General features: G+C 25.6%; 2 protein-coding genes across 5 annotated transcripts; one reads left to right on the top strand and one right to left on the bottom strand.

Annotated features, from left to right (window-relative positions):
* Positions 1–2,034: 2,034 nt before the first annotated feature.
* On the top strand, positions 2,035–21,497 carry LOC103576066 (phosphatidylinositol 4,5-bisphosphate 3-kinase catalytic subunit delta isoform). Of its 3 annotated transcripts, none has more exons than XM_008556095.2 (9): positions 2,035–2,145; positions 2,213–2,657; positions 3,979–4,434; positions 11,228–11,662; positions 11,745–12,175; positions 12,252–12,818; positions 13,521–14,105; positions 15,599–16,061; positions 17,199–21,497. In XM_008556095.2, exons 2-9 carry the CDS (start codon positions 2,514–2,516, stop codon positions 17,328–17,330), a joined length of 3,213 nt encoding a protein of 1,070 aa, XP_008554317.1. In that variant the 5' UTR covers positions 2,035–2,145; positions 2,213–2,513; the 3' UTR covers positions 17,331–21,497. The 3 variants fall into 3 exon arrangements, with proteins under 3 accessions (XP_008554317.1, XP_053593238.1, XP_008554316.1); XM_053737263.1 differs by having other exon boundaries at positions 2,035–2,158; XM_008556094.2 differs by having other exon boundaries at positions 2,035–2,657.
* LOC103576065 (putative leucine-rich repeat-containing protein DDB_G0290503) lies at positions 5,319–9,969 on the bottom strand. 2 transcript variants are annotated; one of them, XM_008556093.2, is made up of 6 exons: positions 7,548–7,639; positions 7,059–7,359; positions 6,702–6,822; positions 6,304–6,616; positions 6,084–6,240; positions 5,319–6,016 (listed from the first exon to the last, which is right to left on the bottom strand). In XM_008556093.2, exons 1-6 carry the CDS (start codon positions 7,589–7,591, stop codon positions 5,414–5,416), a joined length of 1,539 nt encoding a protein of 512 aa, XP_008554315.1. In that variant the 5' UTR covers positions 7,592–7,639; the 3' UTR covers positions 5,319–5,413. The 2 variants fall into 2 exon arrangements, with proteins under 2 accessions (XP_008554315.1, XP_008554314.1); XM_008556092.3 differs by lacking the exon at positions 7,548–7,639 and adding an exon at positions 9,480–9,969 and having other exon boundaries at positions 5,320–6,016.
* Positions 21,498–21,510: the final 13 nt, after the last annotated feature.

The following is a 21,510-nucleotide window of genomic DNA, read 5'->3' as shown; positions in this document are numbered from 1 at the left end:
ATTTGAAAAAAATTGATTTTGTTATAAGATAAAAGTCCCTATACCTGCTCAGTACCATTAGTCGCTCACTCTAACTGTTTAATGCGTTTTTTATAATTTTTATAAAAAAAAATACAACTAAAAATATTATTACTGATAAATAAGTATTTGAGAATCTAAATATTTTAAATTATTTTATTGTACGAACACTCAAGGACCTTATTTAAAAAATTAATAATAACGAGCAACCTACAGTCACTACGTGACTGCCTGAGTATTACTACCAAATTTATTAAACATAATTTGAATTTAATTGTTTATTAAAATTTCTACTCTAAAACTTACTCTAGAATCTTTTGTTTATTTTTATTACCATTGAAATTTAATAAGACAAATCTCATTATTAGCTAACAAACTTATTGATTTCGATGATTGTATATCATAGGATTTTTGAAAAAAAATCTTCACACGGTCAAATTTTATTTTATTAGTCATCTAATATATTTTTGTTCACTGATACCAAATGAACTTTTTTTAATTTTTATTATCATAGAAGACATGGTACAGACTAAATTTTTCATATTTTCTCTTAATTCTATATATAATGGTAATATATATTCATTCATATTCAGTGACAGAATAATTAAAATATTAATTTATTTAAAGAAAATAAATACGATCCGATCGTAGTTTTTTCCCGCGTAATTTAAATGTAATTCGAATGATTTAGATTAATTTATTTGTCTTGACGCTTGGCAATAAAAAAGAGTTTAAACCATGAAAAGACACAAATTCAAGTCAAGACCTTTCTAATGTTTCCGAATTTAATATCACTAACTTACTCTATGATATAGATATGGCTGGAACAAAATTTTCCTTATTTTCTCAATAATATAGACGAGTAACCTGCAGTCACTACGTGACTACCCAAATATCGCTTCTGATTTTATAAAATACTCAGAAGAAAACGATTTCTTGCCCCAAAAAATTTTATTTGCACCAAGAAATTTTATGCATCATAAATTCAATACAAAAATTTTCTTGAGGTGAGAAAAGATTATTTTGGTCAAGAAATGATTCCTTGCACCAAAAAATTTTTTCTAGTTCTAAATAACTTTTTTGTTTTAATTCACAATGCGAAAAATTTCTTGGGGTAAGCAAAAATTTTCTTTAGGCGAGTAAAGATTTTTTGTGTCAATGAATCCTTTTTTTTCTGTGCACACTTTTTTGGCTTTAAAAAGCTTCCTAAAAACAAATGGAAATATGAAACTTTGTCATTTTGGAATAAGTAACGCGATATAAATAATATAGCATATATTCAGTGACATTCAGTCATATTTAGTGAGAGAATAATTAGAATATTGATTTATTTAAAGAAAATAATTACGATCGTATTTCTTCTTGCGTAATTTAAATGTAATTCGAATGATACAGATAAATCGATTTTTCTCAATGATTGATCATAAAAAAGAGTTGAAACTATGAAAAGGCACAAATTCAAGTCAAAACCTTTCTAACGATACCAAATTTAATAACATTAGACAATTCTATCATACAGATATACCAGGAACAAAATTTTTCTCATTCTCTTAATAATATAGATAATAATATTTTTAGTTGTAATTTCTTTTTATAAAAATTATAAAAAAGCGCTTTGATGAACAGTCAAAGTGAGCGACTAATAGTACTGAGCGGGTATAGGGGCTTTTAATTTACTTAAAACAACAAAAAATAACTATAAAAACAAAAATATGGTTTTTCATTCTATTTATTATTAAGTTATATTAAGTGATTTAATCTTACTCCAATGAAATTTACTGTCCTTACTATCGCATTTGAATAAAAAAATTAATTTTAAATCGGTCATCCCATAGATACAAACAAATATTTAGCCGGCAAAATTGAACTTAAGCGCCACTCAGCGGTAAAGAATAAAATTATTCATCACACATTGAATAACTCAACACATTTTCCCATCTTACATTCATTTATTTTTTCTTTAACCTCCTTCTCTCTCTAGCCCACCCTAATTCCAAACCAATCCAAACACACGAAACAAATAATAATGGCTGACCTGTGTCGTTATTGCGTACATTGAAAGATGATAATATTTACATTATAACTAAGTGACATTATTTAGGATTAATAATTTTAATTTAAATGATAGTGCGTGAATTAAGTAATTAATTGCTAAAGTTTTAAGTTGGCCAGCTAATAATTATTATTGTTACAGATAAAATAAAAAAAGTTTTTTAAAAAGTAAACTTGGCATACGCAAATGTGCATCACAACAAATAACATTAAAAATAATAATAATTTATTGTTATTGTGTCAATGTATTCATTGTTACGAATTGCACAATGGGAAGAAATTGTAATCATGGAATTTTTAATATTATTATTATTACATTAAATTAACTTTATTGTTTTTAAAAAGTCATGTGTTATATTGACGGTAATGTTGTCAACGTCTGAGTCATTTAATTACTGGAATTTTATCATCATCGCAGTAAGATATTAATAATTATTATCATAATGGTTCACATACCAAGTACTTATAATTATGATTTTTGGGCTAAAACCCCAACTGAAGTTGTTGAGTTGACATGCCTTATGCCTAATGGTGTTATCATACCATTAGAAGCTAATCGCAATACTACTTTTGGTGAAATAAAAGAGGTAATATTTTTTTTTTCATTCTTTAAGGGCATTCTCAGTGTCCCCCACTTTTTAAAAATATTCAATGACGAACTGTCACAACAGTATGAAAATTCCATTATTTTATTTCAAAAAAATTAAAGCGTAAATTTAAAAAACGACAACGCAGTTACAATTTTGCCAAAGTATAGATTTTCTTAAAAATTACTGACAGTTTTTATCAATTAGGAGTCAAACAAAATTAGTAAATAAATTTTAACTTTAAAAATTTGACATTCAAAATTATGATGTTGACATGAAGATTTTACTGAAATTTATTTTTAAAATTTCGTTAAACTCCTAATTGATGTCAACTGTAAGTAATTTTTTTAAAAATCTATGTCTTGGCGAAATTGTAATGCTCTAATTTTTTTTAAATTAATTATCAAAATTTTAATGCGGACATAACAATTGATAGTCATCAATATTTAAAAAAAGTGGGGGCACTGTCTGTCCTTAAATAAAATTATCTATATGTAAGGTACCAAATTGCCAGTTTTTTAATTTATATTTTTATTAATAAACTAATTTTGTGACAGGTAGCAATCGATCTAAAAAACTCGAAAATCTTCCAGAGAAAACAATAAAAATTTTTATTATTTTTTTTAAAATGTTGATTTTAATATTTTTTTAAATTTAGTATTTAAAAACATGAATGTATTCGTCATTAACTTGTTCCTTTAGAATAATTACTAATTATTTTTATTCAAGACTTTAATTAGTGTAATAATTACGAGACTGAAAAAATAATCAAGAAATTTTATAAACACAATTTTTATCGGTTACGTGAAAGACATAATTATTTACTTTATTAATTATTATTCAAATAAATAAATAAATGCGAGTTGTTGACTGGCATTTCGTTAAAAATTTGCTTATCTATACTTTTTGTCATATAATATTTTGTCAATAATTACAATAATAAAAATTATGCTTGATTATTATAAAATTAAAAAAACAATTCTAAACATTTTTGTGGCATGTAAAAAATAATTTCTTAGAGATCGAATTTTAAAAGAATCTAAAGACTGGATACATATTATGTTTTATTTAATATTTTTTCTACGCAGTGAATTTTATTTAGTTATTATTTTAAAGCTAAACTTACATCACTGATGAAAAACCATCGGGTATTAGATCTTTTACTATTTTTAAAAAAATATTTATCTATTGTAAAGTAATTTTTTCAATAAAATATAGACGTTGGGAACCGGGTACCTAACTCTGTTAACAATTGAACTATTTATTTGAATGAATTTTTAAAAAACATAACACTAATGATACTTATTTAAATTTGTATTAGGATTTATGGGAAGAAGCAAGTAAATATCCATTACATGGTACATTAAAAGATGCACAGTCATATGTATTTTCCTGTATAAATACAAATGCTGAAGCTGAAGAAATAAGGGACGAAAGTAGATTGTGTGATATAAAACCATTCTGTTCTGTGTTGAAAGTTATCGAGAGAGAATGTGTTAAAAGTGATAGAAATTTAGATTCCCAAATAGGTTTATTAATTGGCAAAGGATTACATGAATTTGCTGCATTAAAAAATTCTGAAGTCAATGACTTCAGATGGAAAATGAGATTACTTGGTGACGAGTACGCACAAGCCAGGCGTAAAAAATTGTGGAATGAAAAAGTACGTTATCAATTTCGACCTAGACTGGCACCAACTCCAGATATACCTAAAAATATTGAATCTCGACTTAAAGACGGCAATATGGTTGTCGTTACCAAATTTGAAAATACTGAGGTAAGTTTATTAACAATTAAACATTATTATTATTTTTTGTGAGTGAATTCATTATTCAAATAGAAAGGAACTGAAAGAAAATTCTTATGAATATATATGTCGGAAAGTCAGTACGAGTTTGGACGTTATTCAGAGTATCGGTCTCACTATTAATTCTACTCATTTTCATATCAGTTATAAACAAATAATAATTATGTTACACAGCGATTTAATATTCAAAGTATTGTTTACAAATATTGATACTTAGACAAGTAATATAATAAAGATAGTGTCGCACAAGTATCAAAATACACTAAGTACTAATTAATGCAATAATTGATTACGCAGGAAATTATAATAATTGTAATACACGACAGTTCGATAATATTCAAATAAAACCAGATTGAATAATTTACAAATACTACGGTAAACTCGGCTCGAGAACAACTCCACGGTCGAGGGAAAACTTGTACTCGCACAACAAATGCTCGATTAGAACCATTAGAACTAACTAACTCAACTAGTACCAAATTCTGTACTCTTCGTTAAAAATCTTTTTGTCAAAATATTCAAAGAAGGACAACCGTCTTATATTATCTTACTATCTTGTTCTCTGTGTCTTACTATACCCATCCTATGACCGTGGCTATGTTTGATGAACAGATGTCACAGCGAGCCTAAGCTTCCCACAATAAACAATATGCTTGTTGTAAACCACTAGAACAAATTTTATTATTTAATTGCTACTATATGAACTAGTCTCGACTGAGTATTGGGAATTTCCCATCCTGTGGGAAAACCCCATTTTATTCTTTCATCTCCGACATATACACATATATGATATTCGTGAAGATCCGTGTGATTTCCAATATAATAAAAATAAACACAAATAATAAAAATTATTATTATTAATTATCAATTATTTATTTTTAATATGCATATAAAAAAGTTTTTATAAATTTAACTATAGAAAGATCGATTATCATTTTTTTTTCTTTAATTATTTTTCAGTCTTAGATTTACTCGGCGCATATATTATCGGATATTTTGGAGTAATGTTAATTTGTTTAGTTAACTTTTTCGGCATTGGATCAACAGTATCTTCAGAAAATCTTATACTCTTATTTTCTTTTCCGTTATTTTTACTAAGTGCCGTTGACGCTGATTGAGATAATAATGAGCTACTAGAAACAGTGGTCCACACTTCTTTTGTCGATTTCAATATTCCTCTTTTTTCAGCGTGATTTTTCTCGGATAAAATACAAATTGAATTTTCAATTTCATTTACTTTATCAGTATTTTTAATAGCTGATTCCGTGAAATCAATTAAATCACTATCTAGTGGTTTTGGTTTATCGATCATAATTGAAAATCGTTCAACTTTTTTTTCTGCGTTCATTTCTTTATGCAACTTTGGAATTTCTATCAAACGTTGAGTGTTATCTAGAGTACTGTCAGCAACTTTAACAGTTATTGATGAATTCGTTTCTTCGTTGTATAAACAATTGTCTGGTTTACCAGTTTGTTTAATTAATTTTAATAATTCATTATTCATTCCTGACGAATCTGTTTCAAGTCGACATTTAATTGCTTCTAGTTGTGCCTAAATGATTAAAAATTAAATTATTTATTTACAAAACATTAGAAAATTTTTCTAAAAAATTAATTACCTCTTTTGTCGTGGCCTTACGACGCCAATACCGCAACTGTTGATTTGTTTGACATTTTATTTCCTCTTCAATCAGAGTTTGAATGGATTTATTTTCAAGTTTCGCTGAAAGTTCTTCTATTTCTTTTTTTTTAGCGCTCAACATATTTTCAAAATATCTAATAATAAAATAATTTAGCGATTATTAAAAAAAATTTTAATTTAATTAAATAAAAACTCACTTAAACTCATCACCAACTGGACTTTTTTGTTTTTCCAATAGCCAGAATTTTTTTTGCTGATCTTTCAATTTAACTTCCAGTTCTGAAATTCTATCTTTATATTTTTCAATTAAATTTGCATTCTGCTGAATTGTATCATCCTTATCGTCTTCAATTGTCGTAAGAAGAGCTGCTTTTTCAGCTTTCAATGCCTTTATTTCAGCCTCTTTAATATTCAATGCTTTTTTAGCATCAAAAAAACTTTGTTTCAATTTAGTTATTGTATCCAACGATTTTTTACGACGATCTTCTACTTCAGCAAACAATGAATTACCTGAAAAATAATATATTTTATATATTCATATCAAAAACTGAAAGATTAATTTAAAGAAAAAAAAATTTAATATTTTTTTAAAAACCTTTAGATTGTTGATCAGATGGTGTTGCTCTTAATGACATTAATTCACTTCTGCATTCAGCTAATTCATCACGTGTTTCTTCTAATACACTTGATTTTTCTTTTAATTGTTCTTTTGTAGTCTGTATAAATAATTAATATATTAAAAATTAATTAACTAACACATTTATAATTAAATAAAAGTTCAAATTCTCTCAAATAAAAAAATAATAATGATTTTCCTTTAAAATTTTTAGATGAAAAATATTTCTAATTGAAATTACATTGTAAGCACAAATCATTATAATAAAGTCTCAATATTTGTTCTCATATATTTATCGAAATTGTATATAAAAAAAATTTTAAATAATTGAATTACATTATAAGCTTCTCTCATTTCAAACATATCTTGCTCTAATTCTTTAAGCGCATTCTCTAATTTAAATGATTTGCTTTCTTCATCAGCCAATAATTGTACTAATTCTTTAACTTTATCATCAGAATCTTGATCATCAACTTTAGTGAATGTAGAATTTATCGTTGAATTAGCAGCTAACAATAATTTATCATTAGCTTCATTTAACTTTCCCTGTACATCATTTATTTTATCTGTTTGAAATGACAATTCATTCTCCAGTTCATTGATACGATCCATTAGCTCCTTAATTTTAATTCCATGTCTGGAAATATCCATATATTAGTACTTTTATAAATAAAGTTATTACACTGAGAGAAAAAAAAATTGAATTCAAGTAAACATGTTTGCTTGACTCATAATACTAAAAACAAAAAATAATTTAGTACATCTAGAGACGTGTTGAAAAATACACTCTGGAGATGAAAAATTACTTATCCAGGTGATTAGTACCTTTGTAATGTCGAATTGTTCCTCTGGTTTGACGACCAGAGCATACTTCTGAACGCAGGAGTTGAATATTTCTCTTCCAGAGTGTACTTCTGAACACGCCCTTAAGTATAATATCTCTTGTTTTTATAACAATTGCTTCAATTTACTCATAAATTTCTACAGACAATGACATTTAATGAGTGTGAGTGAATGTAGCAGGCATGAGACAATTCATACATTTTAAATATATAAACTAAAATAATTAAATTTGAAAAAATGCGCGTACTAATTCATCATTGATCTAAATGCGCATTTTTTGATTTTTAATCTATTAACATTTTATTTATTTATTCCAAAATTTTTAAAATTGTCACTTGTCAGTTACATTCACACTTATCATTTTTACTACTATTGGGATGAGTGTGGATATAGCAGACATCAGGCAACTTTAAAATTATTAATGAATAGACTAATAATTCGTCAAATAATATTTTTAAAAAATGCGCATTTAAAAAATTTTGAAATCAATAAGGGCATTTTTTATAAATATTATTTTTTAAATTATTTGCTCTATTTATTTATAATTTTAAATTTGTCTCATGTCTGCTACATTATTGAGAATATATTTTCTTGATAAATGTGAATGTAGTAGATATGACAAAATTTATAAATTTTAAATAAATGAATGAATAAATTAAAACTATGACATTTAAAAAAATGCACCTGCTGATATTTCATTGATCTAAATATGCATTTTTTAATTTTTATTCTACGTACATTTTATTTATTTGTTCGAAAATTATAAAAATTGCCAATTGTCAGTTACATTTATACTCATTTTTCTATGATACTGAAATTAGACGACGCCTATTAATTAGGGTTGTGCGAATACTCAAAACTTCGAATTGTTCGAAGATCCGAATAGTTCGAAGGATTCGATTAGTTCGTAAGGTTCAAGTAGCTCGAAAGAACTCCCTAAAAACATATAGAAAAAAACTTTTTTTTTTATTTTCCATCAAGTTATGACCTCTATAATGTTTTCATCATATTTTAGACCAATAGGTGGGGTAAAATGGACCACTTAAAAAAAATTGTAACGAAAAAATTAACTCGACGGAAAATAAAAAAAAAATTTTTCGTTGCAATTTTTTTTGAGTGGTCCATTTTACCCCACATATTAGTCTAAAAGATGATAAAAACATTAGAGGTCATAACTCGACGGAAAATGAAAAAAAAAAATTTGACCTAATTTTTGAAGGGGGCCCTCGTACCCCAGTTTCCCCTAATAGTTTTTTGATTTAGTAAAGCCATAAATACTAAATTTCTTAGATGCAATAATATTATTTACCGAAGATTCGAAAAAATTTCTAACTATTCGAATCTTCCGAACTATTCGAATCCTTCGAACTATTTGAATCTTTCGAACTATTCGATATTCGACTCGATTCGATTCGAACAAGATTCGCACAGCCCTACTATTGATTTTCGGTTGTTTTTTTTTGCAAAACCATAAATTATAAAAAAAAAAATATTTTTTTAAATTTCACCCAAAAATTTTTTAATTTTCTTCGTGCGCATATTTTTAGTTTTTTATTTTTTTGTAATTGATTTGTCGAAAAAAAATGCGAAAATTTTTGATAGTCTGTCAATTTCAGAATAATATTTTTCTTGGCACTATTTACGTAAACTAATAATTAAATTGGAAATATACTTTTTTCATGAGTGTGAATGTAGCAGACATCAGACAAATTTAAAATTATTAATAAATCGAGTAAAGAATTGATAAAATAAAATTTTAAAAAACGCGCATTTAAAAAATTATGAAATTCATTAGTGCAATTTTTATAAATATTATTTTTTTAATTATCTACTCTATTATAATTTAAAATTTGTCTGATATCTGCTACATTCACACTCGTCTGTTTTCTCAGTGTAAGTAAAATGTCTACATACTTCGTTTCAACTTGACGAATTTTTAGATCAACTGATTCATTATTTTTTTTCAATGATTCTTCAAGTGAATCAATATTCTCAAGTAATTCATTCTGCATAGTAACACTTGCTGATAGTTTACCTTGCAGTAAATGAATTTCTTGTTTATAATTATCATTTTCTGTTGTCAATTGATTTATTTGTCTTCTGAGTATAGATATTTCATCAGAATCAATAACATCACTATCATTAAATTTTATTAAATTATTATCGTTCTCATTTAATTCATTCATTGCTACTGACGTAATTTTTTTTAGGTTACAATTTATTATGCGCTTTTATATTTAATAAAGTATACTATTTAATGAAATCACTTGTTGAAATTAATAATTACATAGAAAATATAATTATTTTTATCCAGGCACAATTTAAAAAAAAATTATTATCACTAAATAGCTGCTGACAATTAACACTTTCAATCTGAATAAATGTAACGGTCATTCAAACTTTGTTTGGGATTTAAAATTTATATATCAGCTGATAAAGTAGATTTCTAACATTTATATTATTATTATTTTTTTTTTATTACTGATTGTTTATTTAAAAATGTTTTAATAATAAAACAAAAAAACAAATTAATAACGTAAAGTAATTGATTATTTACGAAGTACCAATTATTAACACTTTATTTTATTTTATTATATTCTTAATGGGGGTGTACGAATAGTTTGAACTTAACAATTATTCGTATCGAATCTAATCAAACTATTTGATTCGAACTTAGAATCGAATAATTCGAAATTTTGAATAATTTAAATTATTTGTAAGTTTCTAAATTATTTGAAAATTTTCGAATTATTCAAGTACCCAAGTAGCACAGAGTCAACTTTAAGATGCCTTTGAAAAGGACAAGACAAATTTTTTTTTGTCTCAAAGTCACCTTTTTTGGTATAAATACGACATGCAAATGTTGGTTCCGGAGACAGAGCCGAGTTGTATTGTTTTACTTGACTTATTTCAATTAAATAATCGTTTAGATCACTTATTTTATCACTATTTGTACTTTACTTTTTGTCGTCACTTGTGTCAAATCTTTTAAGTAGATGCTTTTTCAATGACATAAATTTCTGATCGTTTTGTCAACATAATGTTGCCTTATCGATATGTCAAAAAGAAGCCGAAAAACTGATATTTTATAGATGTCACAAAGCCAGTGTGCTACTTGGGTATTCATAAACTTTCGAATAATTCGAAATTTTTCTACGAAAAAATGATTTTTGGTTACTTTGAAAACTAAGCTTTCTATTAAATAAAGATTGAATATTTAACAGCTGATCAGAATTTTCTCGATTTGAATCGAGTAATTTGAAAAGTTAATAATAATTCAAAAAGTATCGGATAGTTCTAAAGTTGACGAATAATTTTAAAAGTTACGAATGACTCTTATTATTTAGATTTATTTATTTACTTTATTGAGATCCATTAGTCAAAGGTCAATATTAAGGTCATCAAATATATAAGCTATTAATAGACAGATGTGATAATACAGTCTAAATATAATAATAACAATAAGAATAATTATTGTAGATAAAGTAAATGATATATTTGAATTAACAAATTATTTATCTCAGTTCCGCTCACCGCCCATCGATTTTTAATTTTTGAATATTTTTTAAAACGAAACTTAATCATAATATTAATGAATTAATAAAATCCATAGATATAATAATGAATATTATATAAATAAATAAATAAATTTATTGTTTTAGACAACTTATACCTTCCAAATATCTCATGAAACAACACCATATCAATTAATAGTTTTAATATTAAATAAACGTGCTAATACACTTATGTCAAGAGGTGAATTACCAAATGATTTTACATTGAAAATATGTGGTCAAGAAGAATATTTAATTGGTGAACATCCGTTGATACAGTATACATATATACAAGATTGTATATCTAAAGATGTAGCACCAACATTAATAACAATAAGCAGTCGTAATGTTATGATTGATAATGATTATTCATTAGAAAATCCAGAACTTGATTCGCTTAAACGATCGCGACCAACTTTTTCAACTTTAACGTTACGTAAAAAAGGAAAACATATATCTGCATTGAAACTTGATAATTATTTTGAGTTTACAGTTAATGGAATTTCACGATTAAATTGTGACGCTGCTCACCGTACAGTCGAGGTTTATATTTTACCATAATACATATAAATTTATAAAACATAAAATTGTTATTTTTATAATTGATAATTTAATATTTTTAAAGGTTGGATTACAAGCTGGTTTATTTCACGGTGGCAAATCACTCTGCGAAAGTCGTAAAACCAAAGAATTGACCGTTTCACCAGACGGTAGTTGTACCTGGGATGAAACACTTAAATTTGATATACGTGTTAAAGATATACCAAGAAATGCACGTCTTTGTTTTGTATTATACGAATTAAGTAAATCAGCAAAAGGCCTAAAAAATCGTAGACTTATTAAAGATTCTAAACAAGAATATTTTATAAATGCAATGTGGTGGGCTAATACAGCAATTTATGATTTTAAATCACAATTGAAAACTGGTGCAATGACACTTTATACCTGGACATATGCTGAAGATATGCAGAATGAAGATTTACTTCATCCACTTGGTACTGTTGTGTCTAATCCTCATATAGATCGTGCTGCTGCTCTTATGCTCACGTTTCCAAAGTAATTATAATTTTTTATAATTTTTTTTTTTACTTTAAAAAGTTATTAAATATTTATTATATTTTTTATTTTACAGTTATGGTAAAGATAAATCCGTTCTTTATCCAACACCGGAAAAACTTGTGGAATACGCGACAAAATTACGCGAGTCAATAGAAGATCATAGTAAAGAAAGTTTAAATAATGAATTAGAGGCAAATGAACAGCAATTAGAGCAATTAAAATTATTAGCTGAACGTTATCCACTGCATGAGCTTCATGAACAAGAAAAAAAGACAATGTGGGCTTTAAGGAGACAGTGTCTTAATAAAATGCCAAATTTATTACCTAAATTATTACAGTGTGTTGAGTGGAACGATCATAGAGAAGTTGCTGAAGCTACTGCTCTAATACAGCAATGGCCAAAATTACCCGTCGAAAAAGCTCTTGAGCTTTTAGATTTTGCATACGCCGATGAAAATGTAAGAAGTTTTGCTGTTCGGTGCTTAAAAGACTTGAGAGATGAAGATTTAAATCTTTATTTGCTACAATTAGTTCAGGCATTGAAACATGAAAATTACTTGTCATGCGATCTCACTGAATTTTTATTGAGACGCGCATTAGATAATCAGAGGATAGGACACTATTTATTTTGGCATCTCAGGTAAAATTTTATTTAATTACTTAAAAAGTTTTGCAGTTACGCGTGTAAAAAAAATTCGTTCCAAGAAAGTTCCTTACAGTGAACTTCCACAATTGAGACAGTTCTGAACTTTTAGTTGAAAATTTTTGGAACTTTAAAATAATTACAAGTGTGAAAAATTTTCAACTTGTGTAGACTTTTCTTATGAGTTTTTATTTTTTTTTAATTTTTTAAGCAAAAATGATTTAAATTGACGATTTTATGAGTTCATAATAAGTTCATAATTAGTTCCAATCACTCATTTGTTAAACTATTTTTGAACGAGTACAAAAAGTGAAAAAAACTGATCTTCCCAAAAAGTTGTAATAAAGGTTAAAAAATGTTCATAAATATTTTCAAATCATTTTTATTTTTTTTTTTTACCTCATACCTGAATAATTTTGGTAAGAGTCGTAAATGTTCATAATTCCTAATTTATTCCTTTTTGTTTTTTAATGTTCTTCACACCCAAAAAATTGTCAAATCAAATTATTTTTGCTCAAACATAAAAAACTCGTAGGAAAACCTTCACCAGTTGAATTGCTCACTTTCTAATTTTTCAAAAGCTCCAAAAATGTTCAACTTAAAGTTCAAAATTGTCTCAATTTTTGAAGTGCACTGTTATGAATATTTTTGGAACTAATTTTTTTTACACGGGTAGAATTAATACAATTATTATTTTAGACCTGAAATGCAAGTGGCATCGGTATCAGTAAGATTTGGATTAATACTCGAAGCTTATTGTCGAGGTGCTCAACAACACATGAAACATTTAAAGAAACAAGTTGAATTATTAAATAAACTGAAAATTTTATCTGAATTAATAAAACAACGTAAAGATCGCAAAGCTGCGTTACAAATGCTAAACGATTTTTTGCAAGAACCGCATTGCCAAGAGGCGTTATCTAATGTATTAAATCCATTGGACCCGAGTTATCGGCTACGGCGAATTAGAATTGAAAAATGCCGTATAATGGACAGTAAAATGAAACCACTGTGGCTTGTATTTGAAAATTCCGATACATTTGGCGATGATATATATGTTATTATGAAACATGGTGATGATTTAAGACAAGACATGTTAACATTACAAATGTTTAGAATAATGGATAAATTGTGGAAGGAAGAAGGTTTAGATTTTCGTATGAATTTATATAATTGTATATCTACGGATCATAAAACAGGAATGATTGAAGTTGTTTTAAATGCTGAGACTATTGCTAATATACAGAAGGAAAAAAATATATTTTCAGCTACTGCTGCTTTCAAGTTAGTATTTAATTTAATTTAATTATTTAAAACATAAGATATAAAAAATTATTACTGATATTTTTTAACAGAAAACTATCAAAAAGTTTTAGATTTTCGACTAAAAAAGTATAATTTTATTAAATTTATCTTGCATATAATTTAGATTTGTTTTTATCATGCATACTAATTTTTTTCTTTTACTATTATTGAGATATTTTATGAAACAAAAATTACGAGAAAGAATCAGACAAGCAGTAATAAAAAATTTAACTGTGGTTGATTTTTTTTAAGTATTCTATGATTATATAATTATAAAAATCAACAAATTTTAATAATTATAATAACCAATAAGATTCAATAAACATAGAAGTTTAAAAAAAAACATCAACGAGTTGATAATTCAGTAAATAATATTTAATATAAAATATTAAATAAATTTGGTAGTGATACTTGGGCAGTCATGTGGGAACGGTAAATTGCTAGTTAATATTAATTTAAAAAATTGATACATTACCTCAGTAGCACAGAGACAACTTTAAATGTCATAAAGATTTCTTTTAAAAGGACGACAATTTTTTTTTTGTATATAAATAAGACATACAGATATTGGTCCTAGGAATCATAGGAAATTTGTCTTTAGATGACTTATTTGACAATTATTTGTAATTTAATTTTAGTCGTTACTTGTTTCAAGTCGTTAAGCCGATATTTTTTCGGTGGCATAAATTTTTGATCGCTTTATCTACATTTCGGTGCTTTATCGATAGATCAAAAAACAGCCTCAAAACTTCTATCCTATAGAAGTCATAAAGCCGTGTGCTACTTGGGCAATCATGATTGGCAGTCTTGGTCTTAAAATTCAAAATTGTTGATACAATAATCTAGTATCACTAATTTAATTCGTAATGTTATTATTACAAGTATTTACTATAAGTATTACTGTAGATACTTGGATAATTATAGTTTTTTTTTTTTTTTCAGTATAACGTAAGGCCAGTTTTTTAATCAGAGATTTTTTAAATCTAGAATTAAATTACTATTGCATATATATATTTATGTATTCGAAATATATAATAATACTTTAATCCTGGATTTAAAAAAATTTTGGATTAAAAAATTGGCCCTTACATTTAAACTAAGAGTTTTAATGCTTGTACAGCCAGTCGAAATAAGTCAATTTCAGACCAATGCGATTTAGCAGATAGGTCGAATGAAATTTTTTAATTTCAATTAATCAAGATGATACTGGAATTTGTATATGCGCCATTGGTCTCACATTGTCTTATTTTGATTGACTACAGACACTAAAACTCAAAGGTTTAATGCAGGTAATTATGAAAATTTTGTCTGTGGCACGAGATAAAACACGATTTCAAACTTGGTGAGGTGTCAGCTTTCGCGTTCGGCCCCACTTAACTTTACTCTTGCCTGAAATCGTATCGTTTCATCTCTTGCTGCACAGTGCACTTTTTATTTATTTAAATAATTAAATAAATAAATAATTATTTTAGATGCGGTTCATTGATCGCTTGGCTCAAAGATCATAATTCGACAAAAGCAGAACTTGATAAAGCTATTGAAGAATTTACTCTAAGTTGTACAGGCTACAGTATAGCAACTTATATTCTTGGAATAGCCGATCGTCACCCAGATAATATAATGGTGAAAAAAAATGGACAATTGTTTCACGTTGATTTTGGTCATATTCTTGGTCATTTTAAAGAAAAATTTGGTGTAAAACGTGAACGTGTACCATTTGTACTCACAAATGATTTTGTTCATGTTATCAATAAAGGGCAAGCGAAAAAAAGTCAAGCTCCTGAATTTCAAAGGTTTCAAGAATACTGTGAAACAGCTTTTTCAGTTTTGAGGTGTCATGGCGGATTAATTGTTTCACTTTTTGCAATGATGATATCAACCGGATTACCGGAACTATCATGCGAAAAAGATCTCAATTATTTACGAGACACTTTGGTAAATAATTTATTACATCATTTATAATAATTTATCATTCACTAATGGTTTATTAAAAAATTAAAGGAACAGGAAAATTTTATAAATATTTTAGTGATTTTTGTAAGGCTGTATCTTCGTCAAAAATAATCGTGATGATTGACCAAAGTTTTACAAAACAATGAAAGGCACAAAACTTGTTCCTTTAATTGTTTTGCGAAACTTTGGTCAATCATCCTGGAAAAACGGTTCTATAGATCAATTTAAGAATTTACAGGGTTATTGAGGACACATTAAGCTAAAAACAACCTGGCAACATTAGCCTTTCTGTCGATATTTACAGAGTAGCGGTTGATTTACTGAAAAACCAAAAAATAAAGTTATTTTTTGTACTTACTTTTAATGGATGTAAAAGATAGAAAAAAATTTTTTTTTATAAAAAATCATAAAAGGGTCTTGCAGGGAGTTTATTAAAGTTTTTAAAGTCGCCCTTTTATTCGTGGGATTATTAATAGCTAAGATATCGATGATATCAAAGCAAAAAGGATCCTTTTTCATTTGAAGGCTGATATCTCAGCGAAAAATTGTCATACAAGTCTAAAAAAAAGCAAATTAAAGTTGAATAAATTTGCGAACTGACTAATGCATTGGTTTAGCTGAAAAAAAATTTTTTAGGGTCGTGACTCTTTGAAAAAAAAAAAGAAAAATTTGGAAAATTTTTGTCTCATGCTATTTCATATAATTGCTCGATAACCGCAGCTCTTAACAAAATTTGATCTCAAAAGTAGAGATTTTAAGCTTTAAGGTGAAACGCCACCGGACTTTTTTCTCACACTAAAAACGTTTAAGACCCTCTATTTTAAGTTTCCAGTGTTTGTCTGAGAATTAAATTGAATTGAAAATCGGTTGACGTTACCCCTTGAAATGTTTTTTTTCAAAATTACGATACAATTATTTTTACGATCATAAGGTAGAAGAGATTTTACTATATTTAAATAAAATTTAATAAATATAGATATACAAATGCGGGCACATGAGTGATCGGGTACTAGGTCTCTTACCTTACAGCCTTCCAAAAATCACTAAAATTTTTCTGTTCCTTTGATTTTTGCATTAGTGTATATTCAAGAATAATAATTATTATTTAATAAATTATAGGTACTTGAGATGACGGAAGAAGAAGCACAAAATCATTTTAGGAGTAAGTTTAATGAAGCTCTTGTTAATTCATGGAAAACTTCATTAAACTGGGCGTCACATAATGTCGCCAAGAATAATAAAACAATATAAAATTAGACTAATTGATAATTAAATGAATAAATAAATTAAAATCTAATGACAAAAACAAAAAAAAATAAAACAAAAAAAAAGAACAAGTAAGACTGCAAGTGCTCAGAAATAATAAATTTGTTTACAATTATTTTGACTGAAAGTGGTTAATAGTCAGTGATTTATTTTATGAGATTTCATAGTTCTTTAATAAATAATAGTAAGACAAAAATAATAAAATAAACATTGCCAAATGTGATAGACTTTTTTTTTATCTTAAGAGTGTAATGTTCACTTAAATGATGATGTAAATGTTAATCCATATGCTCGTGGCAATTATTAAAAGCAATAGCAATAATTCATAATACAATAAAGTAAATTTTTCAACTAATACTAATTTTAATATTAATATTTGTATGATAATAATAGTAATAATTATAAACAATATAATCACTGACTCCACTCATTAGTCTTGTATAAAATGACTGTTAATATTTCGTAATTGATAATTGGCCGTGTAACTGTATCATGATTCAATGAAAATTTAATTTTACATATACAATGCAAACATTTAAATAATAATAATAATAATAACAATAACGTTAATAATATTAATAATAATAATAATTGAATAATTAATTAGGAAATCAATAGATAATAAAAACAATCTCATATGTATGATGTAGTTTGACGGTGGTATTTTGTTCAGAAATTGAATTGTTGAAAAAATAAAATAATAAAATTGCTTTGTATATTTGCGGTAAGTTAAATTTTTCGATTTAAAAATAAATGGAAAATAAAATTAATTATAAAATCAGAAGAGAAAAATAAAATAAAATAGTTGAATTAATATTTAAACAGTACAATCACTGACGCAGGCACCATTTCCAATGCCAATCATATAGACAAGTGCCAATATAAATAGTATAAATAAATTGATAAATTATAAAGTGTCTTAATGACTAATAGTTAAAGCAGACTATTAATTTTATACGCTTTACGGGGTTCTATTCTATTGATATGTTTAAAATAATTAAATTTATTTATTGTTAGTAGACGACTAAATTTTTTTTATTATTTTTTAATTAAGGAAATACTATCAATTAAAAAATTATTTTTTTACGTTAAAAAAAAATTATCCATGAAATCATGAGTATGTTGAAATTTTTTTTAATCAAATTAATACTTTTGAAAAATATTATAATGTATAGATAAAAGATATTGTCATTGTAATTAACTTATATGATCAAACTATGAATTCGACAAAGTTTACAATATTAATAAAAAATTATGTTATTTGTTTTTAGAACACTCTCTTCCGACAATGATTTAAATCTAACGAGATATAATTTGATCAACATACATTTAATTTTTAGGACTTTAAAATATATATTTTCCATAGATTTATTGAGATTCATGTAAATCATTTTCGATCTTTTTTTTGTATAAAGCTTCAAAATTCTCTTTTAAAATTAAAATTTTTTTGAATTTTACAATTTGAAAAATTACTTTTCTGCACACCTCGAACGCGAAGCGGAGGTGGTGCTCTACTATCGCAAAATGTCAAAGCAGGGTTGTCGTCAACTAAATTATAGCTTTGCCCCACGTAAATCTAACTTATTATCTTCCTGGGTATAAATCCATTATAAGCGCATATCATTATAATATTTTTCTATATGAGTGTTTAAAAAAAAAAAACATTGTATCTAAACTAATAACTATACATTAATAACTTTTAAAAATACGCACAAATCTACAATATTCCACGTATACATTTTAAATTAATAATTATTTAAACACATTCATGATAAACAAACAATTAATATAAACGTAAAATACACTTTTTATCATCCGACAATTTAAAAAATTTAAAAGATAATTTCCTTAATTATTTGTAATAAATATTAAACTTGGATAAAATTTATTCTTTATAAAAAAAAACTTTGATTTTGAAATATTAAAATTCTTTAATTAATTTGAATAATATTTTAATTTAATTTACTTCTCTAGTAATAATATAGCTTTAAAATAATATACATATTATACGAGCTCACTGGATATACGTAAACGTCTGTTTTGACACCATATTAATAATAATATTAATAACAATAATAATAATAATAATAATAATAACAATAATAATAATAATAATAATAATAATAATAATAATAATAATAATAATAATAATAATAATAATAATATTGAATAAATTAAGAAAAGAGAAAAAATTGTAGGTAAAGACTTTATCATTTTAAGTTTGGTCGCAATGCAACCAACCACAATGCAATTATAATTAATTGATTATTAAAAATTTATGATTATTATAATTAGTGCTTTTAATATAATTACTATTGTTATAATGTATTTATAATTATCATAAATATTATTCACACTTAGTTTTATTAAGTGCTGTAACATCGAGCAGTGGGCTATAATTGAATTAAGAAATTTTTTTTTTTATTTTATCAAATTCTAATAATGTACAAAAAGTGTTCAGTAAACCGTTAATTATTAAAGATAAATGCTAATGAAAATTTAAATAATTTACGTTTAAATTACTGAAAAAATACATTTTGTTAACCAATCATTAAAGTTTTATTTTAATAAATGTTTATGTCTCTAACAATCAATTTAAAAGTTTCTTTACGATTATCAGTGTAGAAAAAAAAGTAATAAAAGTATTCCGCATAAAAAATTTGGAAATTTAAAACAATTTAGAATCCTTTTTGTCACATTCTGAGAGATGAACTTTTTTTTGCACTCGTAGAGGAAATGAGAACTTTAAAATAAATTCAAAAATTTTGGTGATAAATTAGAATCGTGTGCTATTAGTTCTTCAAATTTTGAAACACTAGTTGTTTTGATATTTTTTGAATCTTATCTTAACTTGTCTGAAGCATTTTTTCATTGTATTTGTTTTTTAATATTTCTCATTTCTTTATACTAAAAAAAAAATTACTTTTTGAAATTTTTTCAAACAATTGAGGAACTTTTTGAGAGTTTTCGTTTTCTTAACTATTGACAAGGAAATAAAAAATAAACAAAATTAATTTCACAACCGCTAATAAACTTAAAAATATTTTTTAAAAAATACTAAATTGATTTTAGTTTGTAGTTTTAATTTTTTTTTTAATTCTAAATTATTTCAAATTTTGTATTTCTTTATGCGGAATTTTTTTTTACATGAGAAAAAATACTAATTTGAGATATTATATTAATCATTGATTATTATAGCATACGATCTATGTCCTGTATTTTCCATGATCACGACCGGTTTCAACCTATGGCTCGTACGGACTCACTCGTTTATGTGAATATTAGTATAGGGGAGGGTGGGGCAAAATGGGCTTACATTTTATATTACATGTAAGCCCTGTTTTCTTAAAGAGTCCATTTCGCCCTACTCTCCTCTGCATAAATTGCTAGCCATTGGCCCTCATCATACCCGTACTAAGTAGTAACTTTAATGAAATTAAATTTTTAAATTTCATCCGTTAATTTTTTTTTATCTGACTAAATAAATGCCCAAGTAATTTTAATGATAATTATGTTAAAGTATTTCAGAAAAATTAAATTATAATTATTAAGTAACTGTATAATTATTATTTTTTTTCTTTTGTTTATTTCAAAACTTCTATTTTCGTTTAAAATTACAAATTATAATTAAATGGCGCTTAATTAAATATAATTAGTCAGTATATTCAAGCAAGCTAATTTGATAGTTTTCACGCATAATCAAGTATTTTTTTTTGTCAATTGTTCACAATTCTCATGTGTTCAAAATATTAAGTAAATACTGTGGGATATTGGCTATTATGATTCATATTTTAAAAAGTGTGTATATAGATGTACAGATGTTATGCTGAGCCTACAAAATTGATTGATTTTCAATGGCGAAAAGAAAAGAAAAAAGAAAAAAAAATATTGACCGTTGAGTGATTGACGAAAAAATTGTTATATTATAAAATATGTTTTAAAATTATTATTATTATTGTTTATTAACTTTTTTTGTCTTAAGGGCAACTTAAAATTTAAACGATATTAATTATGAAAATTGATTAAACAATTTACTATAAATATTTTATGGAAATAAATTAATCCCATTATAATTTAATTATTGATAAATGCTTTGTTAAATTATTAGTGTATATACTTGTTTAGCTTTTAATAAACCAAATTCAATGTATTTCAACGTTATTTA

Source organism: Microplitis demolitor, chromosome 3 (genome assembly GCF_026212275.2).
Source record: "Microplitis demolitor isolate Queensland-Clemson2020A chromosome 3, iyMicDemo2.1a, whole genome shotgun sequence".
Lineage (NCBI taxonomy): Eukaryota > Metazoa > Arthropoda > Insecta > Hymenoptera > Braconidae > Microplitis > Microplitis demolitor.
The sequence above is the reverse complement of the archived record's forward strand: the minus strand, read 5'-3'. Positions and strand labels throughout refer to the sequence as shown.

Coding starts and splice junctions, on each gene's coding strand:
- LOC103576066 (XM_008556095.2), top strand. CDS start 2,514: ATGGTTCACATACCAAGTACTTATAATTATGATTTTTGGGCTAAAACC. Junction 12,819..13,520: donor TATTTATTTTGGCATCTCAG/GTAAAATTTTAT, acceptor TTATTATTTTAG/ACCTGAAATGCAAGTGGCAT. Junction 16,062..17,198: donor ATTATTTACGAGACACTTTG/GTAAATAATTTA, acceptor AATAAATTATAG/GTACTTGAGATGACGGAAGA.
- LOC103576065 (XM_008556092.3), bottom strand. CDS start 9,751: ATGAATGAATTAAATGAGAACGATAATAATTTAATAAAATTTAATGAT. Junction 6,617..6,701: donor ATCTGATCAACAATCTAAAG/GTTTTTAAAAAA, acceptor ATTATTTTTCAG/GTAATTCATTGTTTGCTGAA. Junction 6,017..6,083: donor GTAAGGCCACGACAAAAGAG/GTAATTAATTTT, acceptor TTAATCATTTAG/GCACAACTAGAAGCAATTAA.